Source organism: Pinus tabuliformis, chromosome 1_2 (genome assembly GCF_031772625.1).
Source record: "Pinus tabuliformis cultivar Carrire ecotype Pingquan chromosome 1_2, CPIR1, whole genome shotgun sequence".
Classification (NCBI taxonomy): domain Eukaryota; kingdom Viridiplantae; phylum Streptophyta; class Pinopsida; order Pinales; family Pinaceae; genus Pinus; species Pinus tabuliformis.
This window is the reverse complement of record NC_142298.1, coordinates 847519166-847538105: the sequence shown is the minus strand read 5'-3', so window position 1 is coordinate 847538105 and position 18940 is coordinate 847519166. Positions and strand designations below refer to the sequence as shown.

The 18940-nt window shown below is 34.9% G+C and overlaps 1 protein-coding gene across 1 annotated transcript; it reads left to right on the top strand.

The window, feature by feature from the left end:
• Nucleotides 1–8902: 8902 nt before the first annotated feature.
• Nucleotides 8903–9840, top strand: LOC149208600 (putative lipid-transfer protein DIR1). Its single transcript, XM_089394103.1, has 2 exons — nt 8903–9442; nt 9529–9840. Exons 1-2 carry the CDS (start codon nt 9126–9128, stop codon nt 9533–9535), a joined length of 324 nt encoding a protein of 107 aa, XP_089250229.1. The 5' UTR covers nt 8903–9125; the 3' UTR covers nt 9536–9840.
• The last annotated feature ends 9100 nt before the right edge of the window (nt 9841–18940 follow it).

The window sequence follows — 18940 nt, the reverse complement described above, 5'->3', positions numbered from 1 at the left end:
CTCCATGCTTCTTCTAGAGTGGTATTCTTTAAAACCTTAGTAGGAGTGTGATTTACTATGTAATTTTCACAGTTAATTGCTTCTACCCAAAAATTAAGACTAAGCCCTTTAGATTGAAGCATACAATTAGCCATTTCCTTTAAGGTGTGATTAATCCTTTTAGTTACACCATTTCGTTGTGGAGTATATGGAACAATATGTTGCAATTTAATTCCATGCTCAGTGCAAAAGTTGATGAATTCGTTGTTAACATATTCTCCGCCATTATCAGATCTTAGCTTAATAATTTGATGTCTAGATTGTTTCTCAATAAAGGTCTTAAAGGCCAAGAACATGTTAAAGACTTCACTCTTGAGTTTTAAGAAGTATACCCATGTGCGTCTAGGGAAATCATCAATGAAATTTAAGAAATACTTATAGCCAGATAATGAAACAACTGGAAGTGGACCACATAAATCATTGTGCACAAGTTGTAAAGGGGTTGAGGTGTGCCAAGAGGCACGTTTTTCAAGATATCCAGTTGATGTTTTCCGAGTACACATCCGAAATAAACACCATTTCTGTAGGATACCATAGGAAGACCTGTCACCATATTTTCCTTACATAGATTTTTAAGGGAGTGATAGTTTAAGTAACCAAATTTCTCATGCCAAAGTTTGCTCGCTTCATTATTATGAGCAAAAATTACTGAGGGAAGAGTTGATGACCCAAATTTGTTAAACTTATACAACCTTGTAGAATCATCAGCAATGTCAGTAGCTAAAATCTGTCTAGAACCTCTTAGGTCCTTAATTACAACATCATGGGGTGAAAATTCAATGTTTTACCTTCACCTGAATGAGTTATCTGATATACATATAAAACGCTGCAGGATAAGGTAGGAACACATAATACATCATTAAATTGACCATTGTCTAGATGAATAGTTCCAGTCCTTACAACACTAAGAGATCTATCATCACCAACATATATATTTTTGGTGTTACAATCATTTAAAGAAGAAAACATGGCTTTGTTTTTGGCCATGTGGTAAGAAGCTCAATAATCAATGAGCCACTCATGAGAATGAGAAGAAGAAGATACATTTAGTGCATAACCAGACTGAGATGCTTGACAACCACATGCAGAAAGTGTTATTCCTGAAGATGAAGTTTAAGCTAAAGAGTGCTCCAAATGGATGTGATGCTTCTTCATTGTTTCTTCCAAGACTTCCATATTTTTAAAGCATTTGGATTCTAAGTGGCCATCGCAATTACAAAAGTTTCAATGTCTAACAGTATTCTTCCCTTTGTTTTTATTTGTCTTATCATTTTGTCGAATTGATTTTTCATTTTAAGACTGAAATTGCTTAGGACCCTTGTTTGGTTTAGGACCATTCCTTTCAGGATGTTGCTTCTTAGGATTCTTTGAATTTGGTTGTTGTTGGGATGCTAAGGCTTTCTTAGAAGAGTTTCCAACATTAAGAAGACCAAGATATAAGAGTTTTTCTTGTTCTCTTATTAAATAATCACAAAAGGCATCAAAAGAGGGGGACTTGTAATATTTTCCTTGAGAAATAAAGGCTTCTCTTGTAGAATGGAAGGTGGAAACAAACATGGAGTAGGTTGGTCCCAACTTAGTAAGAATGGAATAGATAAGGCTACCATCTTCTTTCTTAACCTTAACACCTTTCAAGAGAAGTCTAAGGGTCTTGAAATTGGACAAAAAATATTCAATGGAAGAAAAATCATTGGGATCCAATGTAAGAAACTCATTTTTGAGTTGATGGGCTCTAATTTCATTTTTAATTCCAAAAAATTTATTCAGTTTTTTCATTGCTTTATCAGGGGTATCAAGTTTTGTGATATGGAATCTAAGGTCTAGAGAAATAGACATCCCTATCAACCCACATGCTTGATCTTGCCTATTTTCCAATTTGGCTTTCTTATTTTCATCTTTAGGTTTAGCCTCTTGGCCTGAGGCTATTTTATAAAGTCCTTTACTTCTAAGTAAATCCTCAATGTAAGACAACGATTAGAAGTAGTTGGTGTTGTAAATAATAACTTGGCATGGACTTTCAATTTTAATAGAAACTGAAAATGTAGATGTTGAAACTAAGTGTTCCAATGGAAATATCTCAAAAAATTAGGCCGATTAAAAAAAAAACAGCTCTGAAAACGGCTTATGGATGAAGAAGTTATGGCTTTTTGAAGGAAAGTTGTTGAAGATGCCGATGAAGTACGTGAATGTGCGGAAGTGAAATCCCCCCCTTTCCAAACTTAATCTTATTAGCTCACTTCAAAAAAAAAAATATGTGACCCATTTTTATAAATAAGTGAAAGTCATTTTTACAATGGTACTTTATGAGCTACTTACTAAATTGTAACTTAAATAAAAGATAAAGAGACTTTAGAATTATAAGTGAGGTGAGAACACTTTTAGATAAAGCAACTTTAAAACATAAGTTACATGTGATTTTTGAAAAAGTAACTCAACAAAAAGAAAGACTTTAACCCTCAACAAAAAGAAAGACTTGAACCCAAGACCTCTATTCCCATAAAGTAACTTTGGACCAAGTGAGCTAGTTTAAAAGGTTAGTAATTTTTGAAAAATAGGAATGTTTTTTTTTTTAGTCATTGAAGCTTTGGAGTGCGTGCTTACTTGAAAAAGCCTTTTTTGCCTACAAAAAAAAACCACACAACCCAAATGGACATGCAAAAAAAAAAACCAACCCTTACGGCTTGAAGTTAGATTTCAACGGGAACTAAATGTTTTCCTCAACATTTCTTATTTTTCGAGATAACACTAAGGTGCGACAGAAAAGAGCATACGCATGAGAAAAATCCTTTCTTTCTATTTCTGATTTTCTCGGATCACACAGAGTCGCAAGGTAAAGAATATACGCAGAAATGAAAAGTATGGACTCGGTAATAAAAAATAGAGAGATAAATAAACCGAAATAAACAGAGAGATAAATAATTAAAATTGCAAATAAAGATTGTATACCTCCAAATCTTAAAAATGACGTAGCTAGGGCTACCGGAAACCTTTTCGCGTGAAACAAAATGGGTTTCTCACTGGAGCAGATGCTCCTGACACAATAGAGCAGTTCTCTCAGCCTGAAAGCGGTCAGAAACAGTAGATCTAGCAAATGAAAATCGGATGCAGTTGTACCGGCTTCAAATTTGGATCACCAATGGATGTGGCCCTCAAATAGCTTTGATACCATGTAGGAATTTACAGGGTAAGTTCCTTAGATAGAACACCAAAGGACACATCTCACAAATAGATCACAGATCAGTATACCAATATTCTTGACGTGGTTAAAACCCTCAAAGAGGGAAACAGTCCAAAGCCAACATGGCCACTTCAGACAATTTATTGATGTAAAAGAAAATAAAAAATTGCATAAGCTTCTCTCATGAATGGCTCCCTTACAAATGACCCTCCATGCTCTTTAAATAGATATCATGGACCAATCAGGTGTTAAGCCACAGATCAAGTGTCGGTAATACCAAGGAGAGAATGAACCGTCGGATCACTACATGTCTAGAACATATCGTGACCGTCAGATTGTAAGTTACAAAAAGTACATACTAAAGAAACACACTTTACCTAAATATACACTAGACCAAGTTATACTTAACTATTTCCTAGGTGACAGAATATCCTAACAAAATCAATGCATCTAGTATAAGGTATTAAATATGATTAGAAATCAGCATCTACACTAAAATCAATGCATCTAGTAAAAGCAATCAAATATGATTAGAAATCAATATCTACATTGAAACCAATGCATCTAGTGCAAGCAATCAAATAGGAGTAGAAATCAACATCTACATTGAAATCAATGCATCTATTGTAAGGTATTTAACAGGATCAGAAATCGACATCTACACAGAAATCAATTCATCTAGTGAAAGCGGTCAAACAGGAGTAGAAATAAACAACTACACTAAAATAAATACATCCATTTTAGTGAAAAACCAAAATATTCATGACTTTCTAGATCTAACTTATATTTCTATATTTGTCTCTGTGTGTCTCTTTCTTCTTCCCTCTCTCTCCACCTTCCATTCAGTGTCTATCTCCCTCCCTCTCTCCTTCTCTCTCTCCCCCTCCCTCTCTCCCTCATCTCTCTCTCTCCACCTCTCCCTCCCTTTCTCTATCTTTCTCTTCTTCCCTCTCCCCCCCTACCATCTATATCTATACCTCCCTCCATCTCTCCTTATTTTTCTCTCTATCTCAGCCCCCTAAAAACACATCACTCTCTCTCTCTCTCTCTCTCTCTCTCTATATATATATATATATATATATATATATATCTTCCTCCCTCCCTCCCTTTATTTGTCTCTCTCTTCTTCCCTCTTGCCTCCTCCATCTATATCTCTATCTCCCTTTGTATCTCCTTATTTCGCCCAAATATACTCTCTCTCTCTCTCTCTCTCTCTCTCTCTCTCTCTCTCTCTCTCTCTCTGCCTCTCTTTTGCCCTCTCTCCCCCCTCCATATATATCTCTAGCTCTCCTTGTCTCTTCTTCTCACCCCTAAAACATACACTCTCTCTCCATATGTATCTCTCTCTCTCCCTCATCGTCTCTCAATCTCTCCCTTGTCATTCCCTCTCCCTCTCCACCTTTCTTTCTCTATCTTTCTTCCTCTTCTAACTCCATCTCTCTCTCCCCCCCCCTCTCTCCTCTCTCTCTTCCTTCCTCTCTCTCCCATTCTCTCCTGCCTCTCTCTGTCTCTCCCCCCCATCACACAGACTCTCTCTCTCAACCCCCCAACTCTATCACTATCTCCCTCTCTCTCTCCTTCTTACTCTCCCTGTCTCTCCCCCTTCTATATCTATGTATCCATGTCTTTATCTTCCCCTTCTTTCCCTATCTCTATCCTCTCATTTTCTCTCTCTTCCCTCTTCTCCTCTCTCCCTCATTCCATCTTCATCTCTCCCTTATCACTCCAACTCTCTCTCCACCTTTATTTTATTCTTCCCTCCCTCTCTTTCCCCCTTCCAACTCCATCTCTCTCTCCCCCTCTCTCTCCTCTCTCTCAAGTCTCCTCTCTCTTCCTTCCTCTCCCACCTCCCTCTATCTCTCCCCCCCATCACACTCTCTTTCTCTCCACCCTCCAACTTTCCACTATTTCCTTCTCTCTCCCCTTCCCATTCTCCCCCTCTTACTCTCCCTCCCCGCCCCCTCCCCAATATCTACATCTCCCTATCTCTCTCTTCCCCTTCTTTCCATATCTCTATCCTCTCATTTTCTCTCCCTTCCCTCATCTCCTCTCTCCCTCATTCCATCTTCATCTCTCCCTTATCACTCCCTCTCTCCCCATCTCTATCTCTCAATGTCTTCCTTCCTTCTCTTTCCCCCTCCAAATCCATCTCTCCCTCCCTCCCTATCTCTTCCTCTCTCCCCCCTCCTCTCTCTCTTCCTTCCTCTCTCTCCCTGTCTCTCCCACCTCTATGTCTCTCTCCCCCACTCTATTCCCCCTCCATCTCACTCTCTCTCTTAAATATGATCCCATTGTATTGTATTTAAGAAAGTATCTAAAATTTAAAAAAATATAATTGGTTGTAAAATATTAAACCTATATTTTGGATCAATCGTGTCAAAGAAAATACAATAATAAAAGCCTTAAAAGAATCATGCACTATCTTTCCTCTGCCATTGTTAGTCACTTTGTTGTCTCTCTTTGTTTGGATCCTTGGTTAAAATGCATCTATCATCAATTTTATCTCTATGGGAATATTTTTAGTACTTGTGAGGATGGAGGGTTTAGAGATACCTCAAAATTAATTATAATCATTTTTCTGTTAGATTTAATTAAAAAAATCTTATAAAATTAGTTAAAATAAAATATTTGTAAAATAATTTGATTTTGAAATAAGTTATGGTTTTTTGGCATGTGGTATTGATAAGCCATGGTATTGGCCGATGTAACGAAATAATTAAAATTCTAGATCCATAACATAATAATCAAGCATAGATGGCCCATGGTATTGATAAACCATGGCATGAGCCCATGGTATTATGATTTTCTTCCCTCCTCTCCCTCTCTCTCTCTCCCGCTCTCTATCTTTCTCTTATGGGTATTGACCCATGGTATTGTAAAAAAACCTATTTAGAAGTTAATAATATCCATGGTAAATACTCATGATTAAAAATCTTGTTATATTGTAAATATTAAATTTTATCTGCTTATAAATTAAATTTAAAAATGGTTATGAAATCATTATTTTAATTTATATGGTAAAATGGATGTAAATTATAAGTACTATTTATGTGTTATATATTTCAATGTGACATGTATATTATACTTTCTTTTATCTAAAAAAATTGTTCATAATTTTATTAATAAAAAACAAAGTTACAATTAAAAAAAAATGAATTTAAAAAATATCTCACATCTCACGCTCACCCACATCTAACACTCACCCATCCACCCTAAACTGAGTTGTAGAGCGCGTCTCGGAGCAATGAAAAGATACTAAGTTAATTTAACTAATTGAAAATTATTTGTTTAATTGTAGTAAAAAATATTTTAATTAATAGCAAGGCGGAATGAAAAGATACTAAGTTAATTTAATTAATTGAAAATTATTTGTTTAATTGTAGTAAAAATTATTCTAATTAATTGCAATATACAAGAGGAGTCTAACTTATAAATGAAAAAGTGTTTTGAAGCAATACAATTTCGAGTGAGATTGTGAATTATGTTGTTTAAAATGCACCTTTGAATGCATAAGTGGATTTAGGGCCCTAAAAAATCCTTGAAACACTCAAACTTTGCAGATTAAACAACTTGAACTTAGATATTTAAAAATCTCTACTATTTAGCAGATTTTGGAAAATTTGACAAAAAAAGAATGCCTTAAAAATGGTTATTTCATCTATTAATTAAACTATGCAATAATAGTAATTGCCTGAGTGATTTTAATATCAAATAGTGTGATAACAATTAATCTTTTTTTTTTCTTTTGTAAATTTATACAATATTAAATATATTACATCGTTCACTCAAAGAAGAATTTTAACCTGGAACCTTGGAGAACCAAAGTTCTCCCTAACCTAACTTCACTTGAACGAACAACTAATCTAATCAAGCATCTACTTTGTGCATCTAATCAATTATTATCCGAGTTCCAAAGTTCTCCCTAACATAACTTCACTTGAACGAACAACTAATCTAATCAAGTATTTATTTTGTGCATCTAATCGATTATTATAAGAGGTGTCTTTAGTGCGACTTTTTGGGACTTTTTGGACATAAATTTGAGGGTGAAATCTTGATTTGTGTTATTTAAACTAGTTTTTTCATTGTATATATGGATTCAGCACCCTAAAAACCCCCTAAGGCACTTCGATTGTGCAGGTGTTACCTTTCAAACTTGTGATTTCAATAGGTGAAATATTGATTTGTGTTATTTAAACTAGTTGTTTTAGTGTATATGGATTCAGCACCCTGAAAAACCCCTAAGGCACTTGGATGTGCAGGGTTACCTATCAAACTTGTGATTTCAATAAATTCCTGCCATATTTTAAAGAAATTAGACACAAAAACCCCACTGAAAAACTTCCAAAAACTTTTACTAAAAACAATTTGATTATCTACTTTATACCAAACATATAATATTAATTATTTAATTACATTATTATATAATTATAACTTATACATAAGTTGTATGTAAGTAATTAATATGTAAGTTCTGCAATTTGATTGTCTACTTTATACCAAACATATAATATTAATTATTTAATTAAATTATTATATAATTATAACTTATACATAAGTTGTATGTAAGTAATTAATATATAAGTTATGGCATGTCTGGAAATGGTGGAATCATAAAATATTTAGAGATTCCAGGACCCCTTTCTCTTCCATCCTGCATAGTATTTGCACTAGCTATGTTGCTATCACAGGTTATGAGGCATAATAATATCGTCATTTCATGTCTTTTTGCTCCCTCTATTTGACTTTCTGCTAAAGCAAGCTCACTCCAGCCATCCAGCTTTATATGCAATCATTGTATGTATCCATCTTACTCAGAGTTTTGCTATATAACATCCTGACAACATGATCCAGCTCTATCTGACTGTATATATCCTTCTCATATGTTTTACATTATAGCTCTGTATATTGACTTAATATAATCTATATTGCTTTTTCTTTTAGAAAAAAAAATAATTAATATATAAGTTTTGCAAAGTATTAAATAGATAATTATTAGATTTAGTGTTACCACAATGCTTGAAATTAACAATTACAATATATTACCACCAAACACAATTAATCAGTCATAAAATTTCACCCTTAATGTCAGGATATCCGATTAGAAATCCTGGAAAGTTAACAACAACCAATGCAGTTTATTCTTTATTCTTATAAAAATCCGTGACATTTCACGCCTGTCATAGGAAAAAAATTACTGAACCGTTCAAATCAGTCAAAGTCACAGAAAGCAAAATTAGTGTTAATAGCCCACAGTATCCTTCCATGAGATATATTCAAATACTAAAATTTGAACATATTCACTAAAGTATACTCCACTATGGTTTGACTGGACGACGCAAAAGGAAGTTATTAGTTATTTATTGCCCAAGAACTTTCAATTTCCAAGAACAGGCAACTTGGCTGTCTGCATTCAGCTTTTTGCCGCAACTGATCTCGTGACTGTGTCAATGCATGCGCTGGAAGCACGACGTACGGACAGTAAATGATTTATATATTCGTAAATGGCGGACAACGTCACGGACCCAAACTTGCAGTGTGCCTATTTAACGAGCACACCCTTGTTATAAGTTTCCATTGTACACAGCCTTTCAGTAATTAGTATCCTCTTCTGCTTGGCTATCCTCTTCTGCTCTGTTTGCAATATGGAGTTTTGAGTTTAGGCGGATTCTGGAGTTTTGGTGTTTCGAATCGATTTGTCATAGTCTTATTCGTAATTGGTCTGGCTTTTAGAGTTTTAGTATTTAAAATCGAGTTTTAGTATTTAGAATCGAGTTTTAGTATTTAAAATAGATCTACCTTAGCAGCCTTATTTGTATTATTTAGGGTTAGCGTGGTATTTGAAACCCATTTACAGTAATCGTAATCCCACTAGTGTTCTGCTATTTGTCCAAAGAAAAAGGAAAAAATGAAGATGTCTCTTCTTCTTCTTCTAATGGCTGCTGTGCTTGCAGCTGCTGCTTCTTCTTCTGCAGTTTTTCCTGCAGAAGCAGCTTATTCATTTTGCAACGTAAGCTTAGACGAGTTGATGTCCTGTAAGCCTGCTGTAACCGATCCTCCGCAAAAGCCCACTTCAGAATGTTGTAATGTCGTGAAGAGTGCCGATCTTAAATGCCTCTGCTCCCACCGCTCGGATTTGTCGATCGTGCCCAGCATAAATCCCAAATTAGCCTTGGCTTTGCCTAAGAAATGCAAAATATCTTCAATTCCTACTGAATGCAAAGGGTACTGTGTTTTTTTTTTCATACTGCTCGTAAATTTTGATTTGCTTTCTGATGATCCATGTCTGATTTAATATAATTTACATGCAGGAAATAAGGAAATGAAGACAACTATTACCAGTCAGGGCGTGGTTGGTTGGTTTGTGTTTTCTACATTTGTGGATGGCATCCAGTACTACACTTTACCTAACTGAAGATTGGAATAGGAACAATATGATTTGATTTGGTATTTAAGTTTACAGTAAGCCAGCAGAAATATGTGTAATACTACTGATACATCAGTGTGATTTTTATAATGTTGAAAAAGTATGTGTAATACAGAAATATGAGTAATACTACTGATACATCAGTGTGATTTTTATAATGTTGAAAAAGTATGTGTAATACAGAAATATGAGTGATGCTGTGATTTTTATAATGTTGAAAAAGTATGTGTAATACAGAAATATGAGTAATACTACTGATACATCAAGTGTGTGATTTTTATAATGTTGAAAATACGTATCAGTGTGATTGTTATTTTTTAAATATTGAAATTTTTTTTATATTTTATATGAAGAATGTTTAATGACAAATATTTTAATTTATTATATTAAAATTCATATTAATAGGAATTGGATTTGGGTTAGACGATATTATAATTATTTTTTTCCTTTTATTTTTACATGTTACATGTTAGGATGCCAATCATTTTTTCTATTAATCTGAGATAAATACAATTAACACATTGTTATCGGTGAGTTATGAAATTTTTGCTTATGTCAAAGTTAATTGGTTCTTTAAATATGAAAAAATGGAAATATTTAATTTTTGCTTAATGACAAAGCCAACTAGTTCTCTAAACATGGAAAAATGGAAAATTTTAAGGATGGAAATTGATTTTAAAGTTTAGAAACTTTGGCCAATACCACTCATCCATTTGATATGCAATTTTTGTAAAAATATTCAAAGTTTTGATATAGTTTTTATATAAAATTTTGGCAATTTCTTAAAGTTAAACAATTTTATACTGTAAAACTTGGGCCAATCATTTTTAGAAAAAAATGGAAATTAATGAAAAAAAATATATCTCTAAATCTTATTATTCACATTCATATTATAGTCTAGTTTTATATACACCAACCTGGATTCATCTAAATCCGGATCTATCATGCGGCGAGGCCTAGAGAGAAATCAAATCCCTCGAGGTGCAAACCTTGTTTTTGGAGTGTGGAATTTGAGGAAAGATTTGCACCTAGAGGGATGATCCCTCTCAGTGCATATAGATCCGGAGTTAGATGGATCTAGGCTGGTTCCACTTTAGAGCAACAATGACACATTTTTAGATTATCATTATACTTTGAAATTTACATTATGTTTTCTTTATTTGACATGACTATATCATTCTCTTATTTATTTTTGTTTTGTTGTTTGCCTTGAATGGTTTGTACTTGGATGCTTTGAGTGGTTTGTGTGTTTATGTGTTTGGATTTGGATGGTAATGTTTTTGAATGTTACAATTGTTGTGTTATATTTCTATGTGTGTATGTAATTGTCTGTTAGTAATTAGTTGGTGATGAAGAAGTGAGACAATCTTGTCAATAGTTTGCAAGAGGATTAATATTACACAATTAATAATTTTTAATAGTGTCCCTCCAGGTATTACTAAATATATTTTGAAGAGTAGTTTTAATAATTTATTGCATCAAGATTAATCTTGAAATCGCTTGTTTCATTGCTAATGTTTGAAATCATTTATTTCCTTTTGAAGAGTAGTTTCATTGGTGATGAAGAAGTGAGACGATCTTGTCAATAGTTTGCAAGACGATTGATATTGCACATATATTTCATTTAATTTTAGGTATCACAACTTTTGACAATTAATAATTCTTAATAGTGTCCCTACATGTATTACTAAATATATTTGAAGAGTAGTTTTAATAATTTATTGCATCAAAATTACTCTTGAAATCACTTGTTTCATTGCTAATGTTCAAAATCATTTATTTCCTTTTAAAGAGTAGTTTTAATAATTTATTACATCAAGATTACTCTCGAAATCATTTGTTTCATTGCTAATGTTTGAATTAATTTATTTCCTTGAAAATATTTTGATTATTTTTTTATGTATAGTTTGTTTTGCAAAAGTCAAGATATAATGTAATTTTGATTTTTTTAATGAGTAGTCAGATTTACAAAATATTTACATTATTTGTTAGTTTTTACATCTTTTCATATCGATTATATGAAAAGGATAGTTGAGTTGTAAACCATTCAATTATTTAACTCGAACTATTGTAGTAAACATCATACCTTGTCTCTCTTGCTCTCCAATATTAATAGGTTGAATTACTATAACACAAAAATCAATGCAAATTGTCAATCATTTTTTTGTGCTTACACTGAAATCAATGCACATTATTAATCCAATCACTTTAAGTTAATGTACCATCATACATTGAGTAACATCAAATCAGATACATCATCTACACTGGAATCAATGCATCTAATGCACGCAATTAAATAAGATTAGAAAACATATACACTGAAATCAATGAATCTAATGCAAACAATCAAATAAGGTTAAAAATTAACATCTACACTAAAATCAATGCATCTAGTGCAAGCAGTCAAATAGGATTAGAAATCACCATCTACACTAAAATCAATGCATCTAGTGCAAGCAATCAAATAGGATTAGAAATCACAATCTACACCGAAATCAATGCATCTAGTGCAAGCAATCAAATAGAATTAGAAATCACCATCTACACTGAAATCAATGCATATAGTGCAAGCAATCAAATAGAATTAGAAATCAACATCTACACTGAAATCAATGTATTTAGTGCAAGCAATCAAATAGAATTAGAAAACATCTACATTGAAATCAATGCATCTAGTGCAAGCAATCAAATAGGATTAGAAATCAACATCTACACTGAAATCAATGCATCTAGTGCAAGCAATCAAATATCATTAGAAATCAACATCTACACTAAAATTAATGCATCTAGTGCAAGCAATCAAATAGGATTAGAAATCACCATCTACCATGAATTCAATGCATTTAGTGCAAGAAATATTCTTCCCTCTCTCCCCCCTCCATCTATATCTATATCTCCCTCCATCTCTCCTTCTTTGTCTCTCTATCTCACCCCCAAACATACACACTCTCTCTCCATATCTTCCTTTTCAGTCCCCACTCTCTCCAATGTTCTCTTTGTATTTCTTTTTTACTTCCCTCCATCTCTCCCCTTCCAAATACATCTCTTTGTCCTCCCTCTCTCCCTCTTCTCTCTCCCTTCTCTCTCATCTCTCTCTCCTCTTCTCTCTCAAGTCGTATCTCCCTCCTCTTCTCTCTCAAGTCGTCTCTCTCCCTTTCTCTCCCATCTCTCTCTCTCTCTCTTTGCCCTCCAACCCTGTCACTATCTCCCTCCCTCTCTCCTTCTCTCTCTCTCCCTCTCTCTCTCCCCCAACTTTATGTCACCCTCCCACTCTATTACCCTTCTCTCAATCTCTCACACTCCTCTCCTTCTCTCTCTCTTCATTCCTCCTCTCCCATGTCCTTTAGTTTATCTCCTTCAATGCAAGCAATCAAATAGGATTAGAAATCACCATTTACACTAAAATCAATACATCTAATGCAAGAATTATTCTTCCCTTTCTCCCCCCTATATATATATATATATATATATATATATATATATATATATATATATAGCGTGGAGGGGGGGTGAGATAGAGAGACACAAAAGGAGAGACAGAGAGATAGGTTTAAAAATGTACAAAATGTATATTTTTTTTTTTTTGGTAGATAAGCACCCACGAGGGATTTGAACCAATGACCTATCGCAAGTAGTGCTTTAACAGTGCACCCATTCACCGTCAACCCAAAGCCCCGTGGGCTCAAAATGTAAATTATTTTAAATTTTGTAAATAAATTAGTAATTAATTGTAATATTTAATTCCTAATCAATTTTCATTAATTTTTTCATTTTTCACTAACAGTCCTACAAAATCACCCAACCAAATTGTAGAACAATTAAAATCATGTGTTTTCAGGATCTCGATAACTTATTCCAATCACTAATTTTAAAAGAAATTATGAGATAAATCTCAAAATTGCAAAGTAGTTGTAGTTCATTTTTCAGAATTTTTAATTCCACTCCAAGTGAACCCCACTTCACATCACCTCCTCCCTTCCTATAAAAAAAAATATACTCCCAATACAAATCTTCCGATATTTAAAACTCCCAATATAAATCTTCCAATATTTAAAGTCTCGATTTAATTCTTTCGATATTCAAAAGTTTTGATATCTCGGTATCAGAATATCAATGTTTTTGGTTTGGCGCACATTTAAAAACTTTCGATGTTAATCTGCCTCCAACCTCTGGTATTTGGTTTTATGTCGTGATTGTCTTTTTGATATAAGGTTTCTCATCTTATGACTCTCGCACCTCCTCCATACATTATCCTCTGCCTTATTACTCCCTCCTTCCTTTGCCATTTACTCCTCCTCTCATACATAGCCACGTATATTATTTTGGATGGAGTTATAGCATACATAGTTGTGTATATTATTTTGGATGGAGTTTTGATTTAAGGTATTTGTTTTGATAGTTTTACATTATATTAATATTATAATATAATATAATTAACTTTTAAATTTATTTTAATTATATATAATCAGTTTGTAATTAATTTAGTTTAATATTGTAATTACAATTAAATTAATATTAATTAACTAATTATTGTTAATATAATTTAGGATTAAATTTTAATTAAAAAATTCTTAGTATTGGCTTAGACAGCAAATTTTCTAGAATTCTGGCAATTTTGACACTTCAACTTTGAAAGCTCATAAGTTGAGTTTTACTTGGCCAAATGAGGCCCACGGCTCATTGGATAGATAAAATCATGGAAAATATTTCTGAAGTGGTTTCATAACTATATTTGATCATGTAATGAGTATAAAATTAAGCATAAGATCAAGCTCCGAATTTTTAAACAATATTAATTTTCTGAGTTTAGTTTTTTGCATTTTCATTTGCTCATAGCCTCTGTTAAGTGCAGATTCATCGACTATGTTCTCTTTGATAAATAATATATTTACAAGGATCAATGGAAAGCTCAGAATTCCTTTTATTTATTTATTTATGTAATTGAGTTTTAATTGAAGATGTTTTATTTTCCAAATTTGATATTTTTATTTTAATTAAATTTTGATTGGTTTTAACAAAAAAATTGTTGAAGAGATGAGGAGGAACAGATTTCAGTCAATAGAATTTCTCCAGCAATAGAAGAAAAATAATTTGAACCAATGAAAATTGTTGGAGCAAAATGATTCTTCAACAACTCTCCTATTTGGAATTAATTTTGAAATTATAAATAGTGGTTTGTAGAATGTACAAGGGGTTTCTATTCTCTGCAATTCTGGAATCCTTAAAAGCACTATTGTAATGGGGATTTAGAGTTGTAGGTGAGAGGAGAGTAAATCTCATACCTGTGGGATAATTGACGATTTTTCTTTTGCATTTTGTACTAAGAATGGAGAGCAAAGCTTGCACCATTGCAGCTCTTGTTTTAACAATAGAAGTTCAAGCATTGTAAAGGAATATTGGATATCAGAGCTAAAGAAACAGTTTCAATAAATCAGTATTTAAAATACTATTTTTTTATACTGATTTCATTTTATAATGGCAGAAATATGTCATTTTATTCATATTTGTGCACTATTGTCAATGTTAGTAATTTTCCTCAATAATCTGTTATTATTTATCTCTACTCTTGTGAGATGAACTCTGACTTCTAAGTAACTATTTACTCATAAATTAGTCTTTTAATTTTGATTTAACAAACAGTAATATTTTGTGAACTATTTGTTGGTTATGATTTGGGTTGACCCAAGTTCGATCTATGTTGCGCACCAACAAAACCCTTAATCACTGGCCCTTTTGGAAATGACCTATAGGTATATTGCAGTCTCACCTGAAGTGACTATGGGAGGATGTAGAATCAGGTTTCTGCAGCCTTGAAGGATGATGTGATGTGGTGTTTATATTGTATTTTATTCTTAACATACATAAATTACTTCATCATATTCATTTAGTCACTTAAACATACCATATAAAGTCATAAATCATCACAATACTGAAATAAAGTGCAATTGTAATAAACTGATATGCTACAACAGATAATAAGCAAAAATACACATGAAGACACCAATTTTACCGTGTTTCACCCCAATGTGGGGTTACGTCCACAAGAATTGTTGCTTATAATAAGAAATATTGTATAGAAAACAGTTCTTGACCTGCGCACTAAGTTGTAGGCCATCTGTGCACTTAGCTGCAAAGCCTCGCCTTCTTTTCCCAAACAACATATCACAAAAGTTCAACCATAACACAGATCTGGATCAATTCGATCTCCCTTTATTCTTATTATTTGACCTTATATATACTATTGCATCAAGGGTTACATCGTTACAATACCATGGACTCCCTAAAACAAGCAGTTAAACCCATTGATCCTTTACATTATCACATGCTTTTACAAAAAGGAGGGGCTTCGACCCACTCCGACACCCTTATACCACACAATATATTCCAATTTCTTCATTGCGCGATCCACTTCGCACTCTGTTGCGCGCTCTTCTCCACAAAATTCGGAGTCTTTGCCAAAAACTAGGTCAGGTTGGGCTGCGCCCAATAGGCCCCCAACACTCACATGTGACTCATATCGAGTCACTCAGCTGCTTTGCCTCTGATCTTTGCTGCAATAGTGTTGTAATTATTGTTTAATTGCTGCAAAAAAATTGTGAATTATTTATCTTCGTTGTGCACCTCTTCCAGTAGTGCCTCCGTCACATGTTCTGCAACCTTCTGCACCATAGCTATCTCCCTCTATCGAAGCTCTTGAAGCTTATCATCTACTTCTTACCATAGTTGGAGAGACTCATCCTACCATGGTTGAGTCCTCTATGTTAAAACATGTTCGTCCTTCTTCAGTTCCTCAATCTTCTTCTGGAGGGCCTTTTTGTTCACTGATTTTGACGAGCTTCTGTGAGATTGGTAAGGTCTTCGCAGATGCCTAAATCTCTTCCCACTACTCTTGCTTCTGCTAAATATCTTCTTGTAATTTCTACACATTTGGATCTTCCTGCAGCGAAGTCCAAATCTATAAACTCTCATCTAACATTTTTTTGCAGTCTTCCACTACTACAGAGATGTTGGCCATTGCATCCTTTAGGTCAAAGCCCCTTTGCTCTCTTACTTCCTGCGGCGTGGTTGGCTGCAGCTTCATTTGCAGCTCACTGATCTGCATTTCATATTTAAATTGTATTGCGGTGATCTTTTCCTTGTATCCTTTCACTACAAGGTTGAGCTTTGCAACCTTGTCTTCTATTGGCTCCTCTTCTCATACATCGAGGTCTTGAACTTCTCTGCATGTGGCTTCGACTAATTCCTTGAGCTTCTATTGTTGTTGAACTGCTTGATCCCTCTCCTAGATCATTTGGTCGAAATTTTGCTGAACCGAAGCTCGCTCTTTCTCTACTTGAATATTCAGCTGCGAGGTATGTTGTTCACAAAGCTTCAGCTCTTCTATTATCTCCATGTGTAGTTTGTGTAGTATTTGCAATGGTACCGCTACGATGTTCATATTTACATGCTTCCACCCTTTTCCTTAATTTTGTACCTCAGCAAAGTCAAATTGTAGGGCTCTAGCAAGTATTGGCACTAACCTCGCTGTAAGTGTAGGATTTATTTTCCTTTCTTCTCCAATCCTCTCCACTACCTACGCAGGTTGTCTAACTGTTTGTGCCAAAATTTTAAGTTTTGTGATTATCTCCTACACACCTATGAGAAGTGATTCATAGCGATCTTCCCACTTGACTTTGTTGTCCCTTCATGAATTCTATCCCCGATCTACTCCAGGTCCCCATCAGTAAGCTTACCATTGGTGTGATTTCCTTCGTCTTATCTGCCTTCTGCTTCTTCTTGATCTTTGTGGTAGCTTCATAATGTGCCTTCCTCTTTTCTATGACAGCTTTTTATGTTTTTGTCTTTTCAGCCTCCTTATTCTGCTCATCTCCTTCGGGAGGATTCTGGAGACCTTCATCATGTTGCTCCTATTCCTTTGATTCCCGCTCATCCTTAACTTTGTCCTTTCCACTTGTTTCACCATGTTGTGAGGTGTCCTCTTCTGTCGCACTATTTTTTGCCTCTACCTCTGCCTCTGCCTCCGGCATAGTCATCTATTATGTTGGCCATTGTTGTACTAGTGCTAAGAGGTCATCTTTTGTTACTATGTATGGTAGGGGATTCCATTTCTTCTTTGTGTCTCTGCGAGCCTATATATAGACTTTGTGGAAATCAACCTTAAACTTCGTAACATCGCTATACTTCTTATATAAGCTCAACGAAAGGTGAGGATGTTGGTTCTGTTAGCTCTGCTATGCAACGCTAACTTTCTAATGACAGAGAGAAGCTTGGTCTGTTTGGTTGTGTCCCAAAAGGGGCTTACCTTGGTCACTTTTCCCTTTCTTCCCTCATCCCTCTTACCTTTAACCTTTCCCATTTCCTAAACAAACCTTCCAAATCCGACAAAATTCCCTTTGGCCTCAGCCCTAAGTGCAAAGCTAAACTTACCATAAAACCTCATCCATATGCCTTGCGCTTGTAACCCATCACGTCGCATCCCCACCATTTATCAACCCCTACCAATGCAATAGCTCACATCGTGTCCGATAAAGGCGACCCGCTCGACCACTTTCCACCGTCAGATCATCTCCACCGAGATCTGACGGCCTTCACACATATCGCATGGACAACTAGATCGAACGATAGCGCGCAATGAGGGCGGTTTTTCTCTCTCATCCGCTGCTACGTGTCGTTCGTTGTGTGGAATCACGTTGCCCCGAGAAATTACCACTTAGCGCCTGAAAGCGGTGCGATGAAAACCGTTACCACCCAAGTAAACCACCCTCACCTGTTAATGCCCGTGCAGCTCCATCACCCGACGATCATCCAATCTGTCCACTGAAGATCCAATAGCCCTGACGCACCCCGCTCCCACTTCGGCTGATAGCCTTCACCGAGCCATCTCCGCCATTCATCTCCCCGATCTGACGGTCATCTCTCTCGCTCATCCCAACTATCCACCTACCCATGCACCCTACGTCCTATGTCCATTCTGTTGCCCAAGGAAGGAGATGACCAGCTCTGCTTGACTGATAACAGTTGGATCCCCAACAACCACATTAAACAGAAAGCATGGCCAAAGGGAGAAAAGGACATAGCACGGCTCTGTAACAGAATTTATCAGTCATGGACTTCACTACTGCGAGCATTCCAACCACCTAAAGGACAACACAACAGTTGTACAGATCAGATTTACACAGTGAAGCAAGCAACCTCGTTCAGAGACTCCATCAGGCAGTTAAATGCAGTTGGTGGTCAATTAAGACCCCTCCATACCTAAACGGCCAGGTGCCATTGTAATGTAAACTTATAAATAT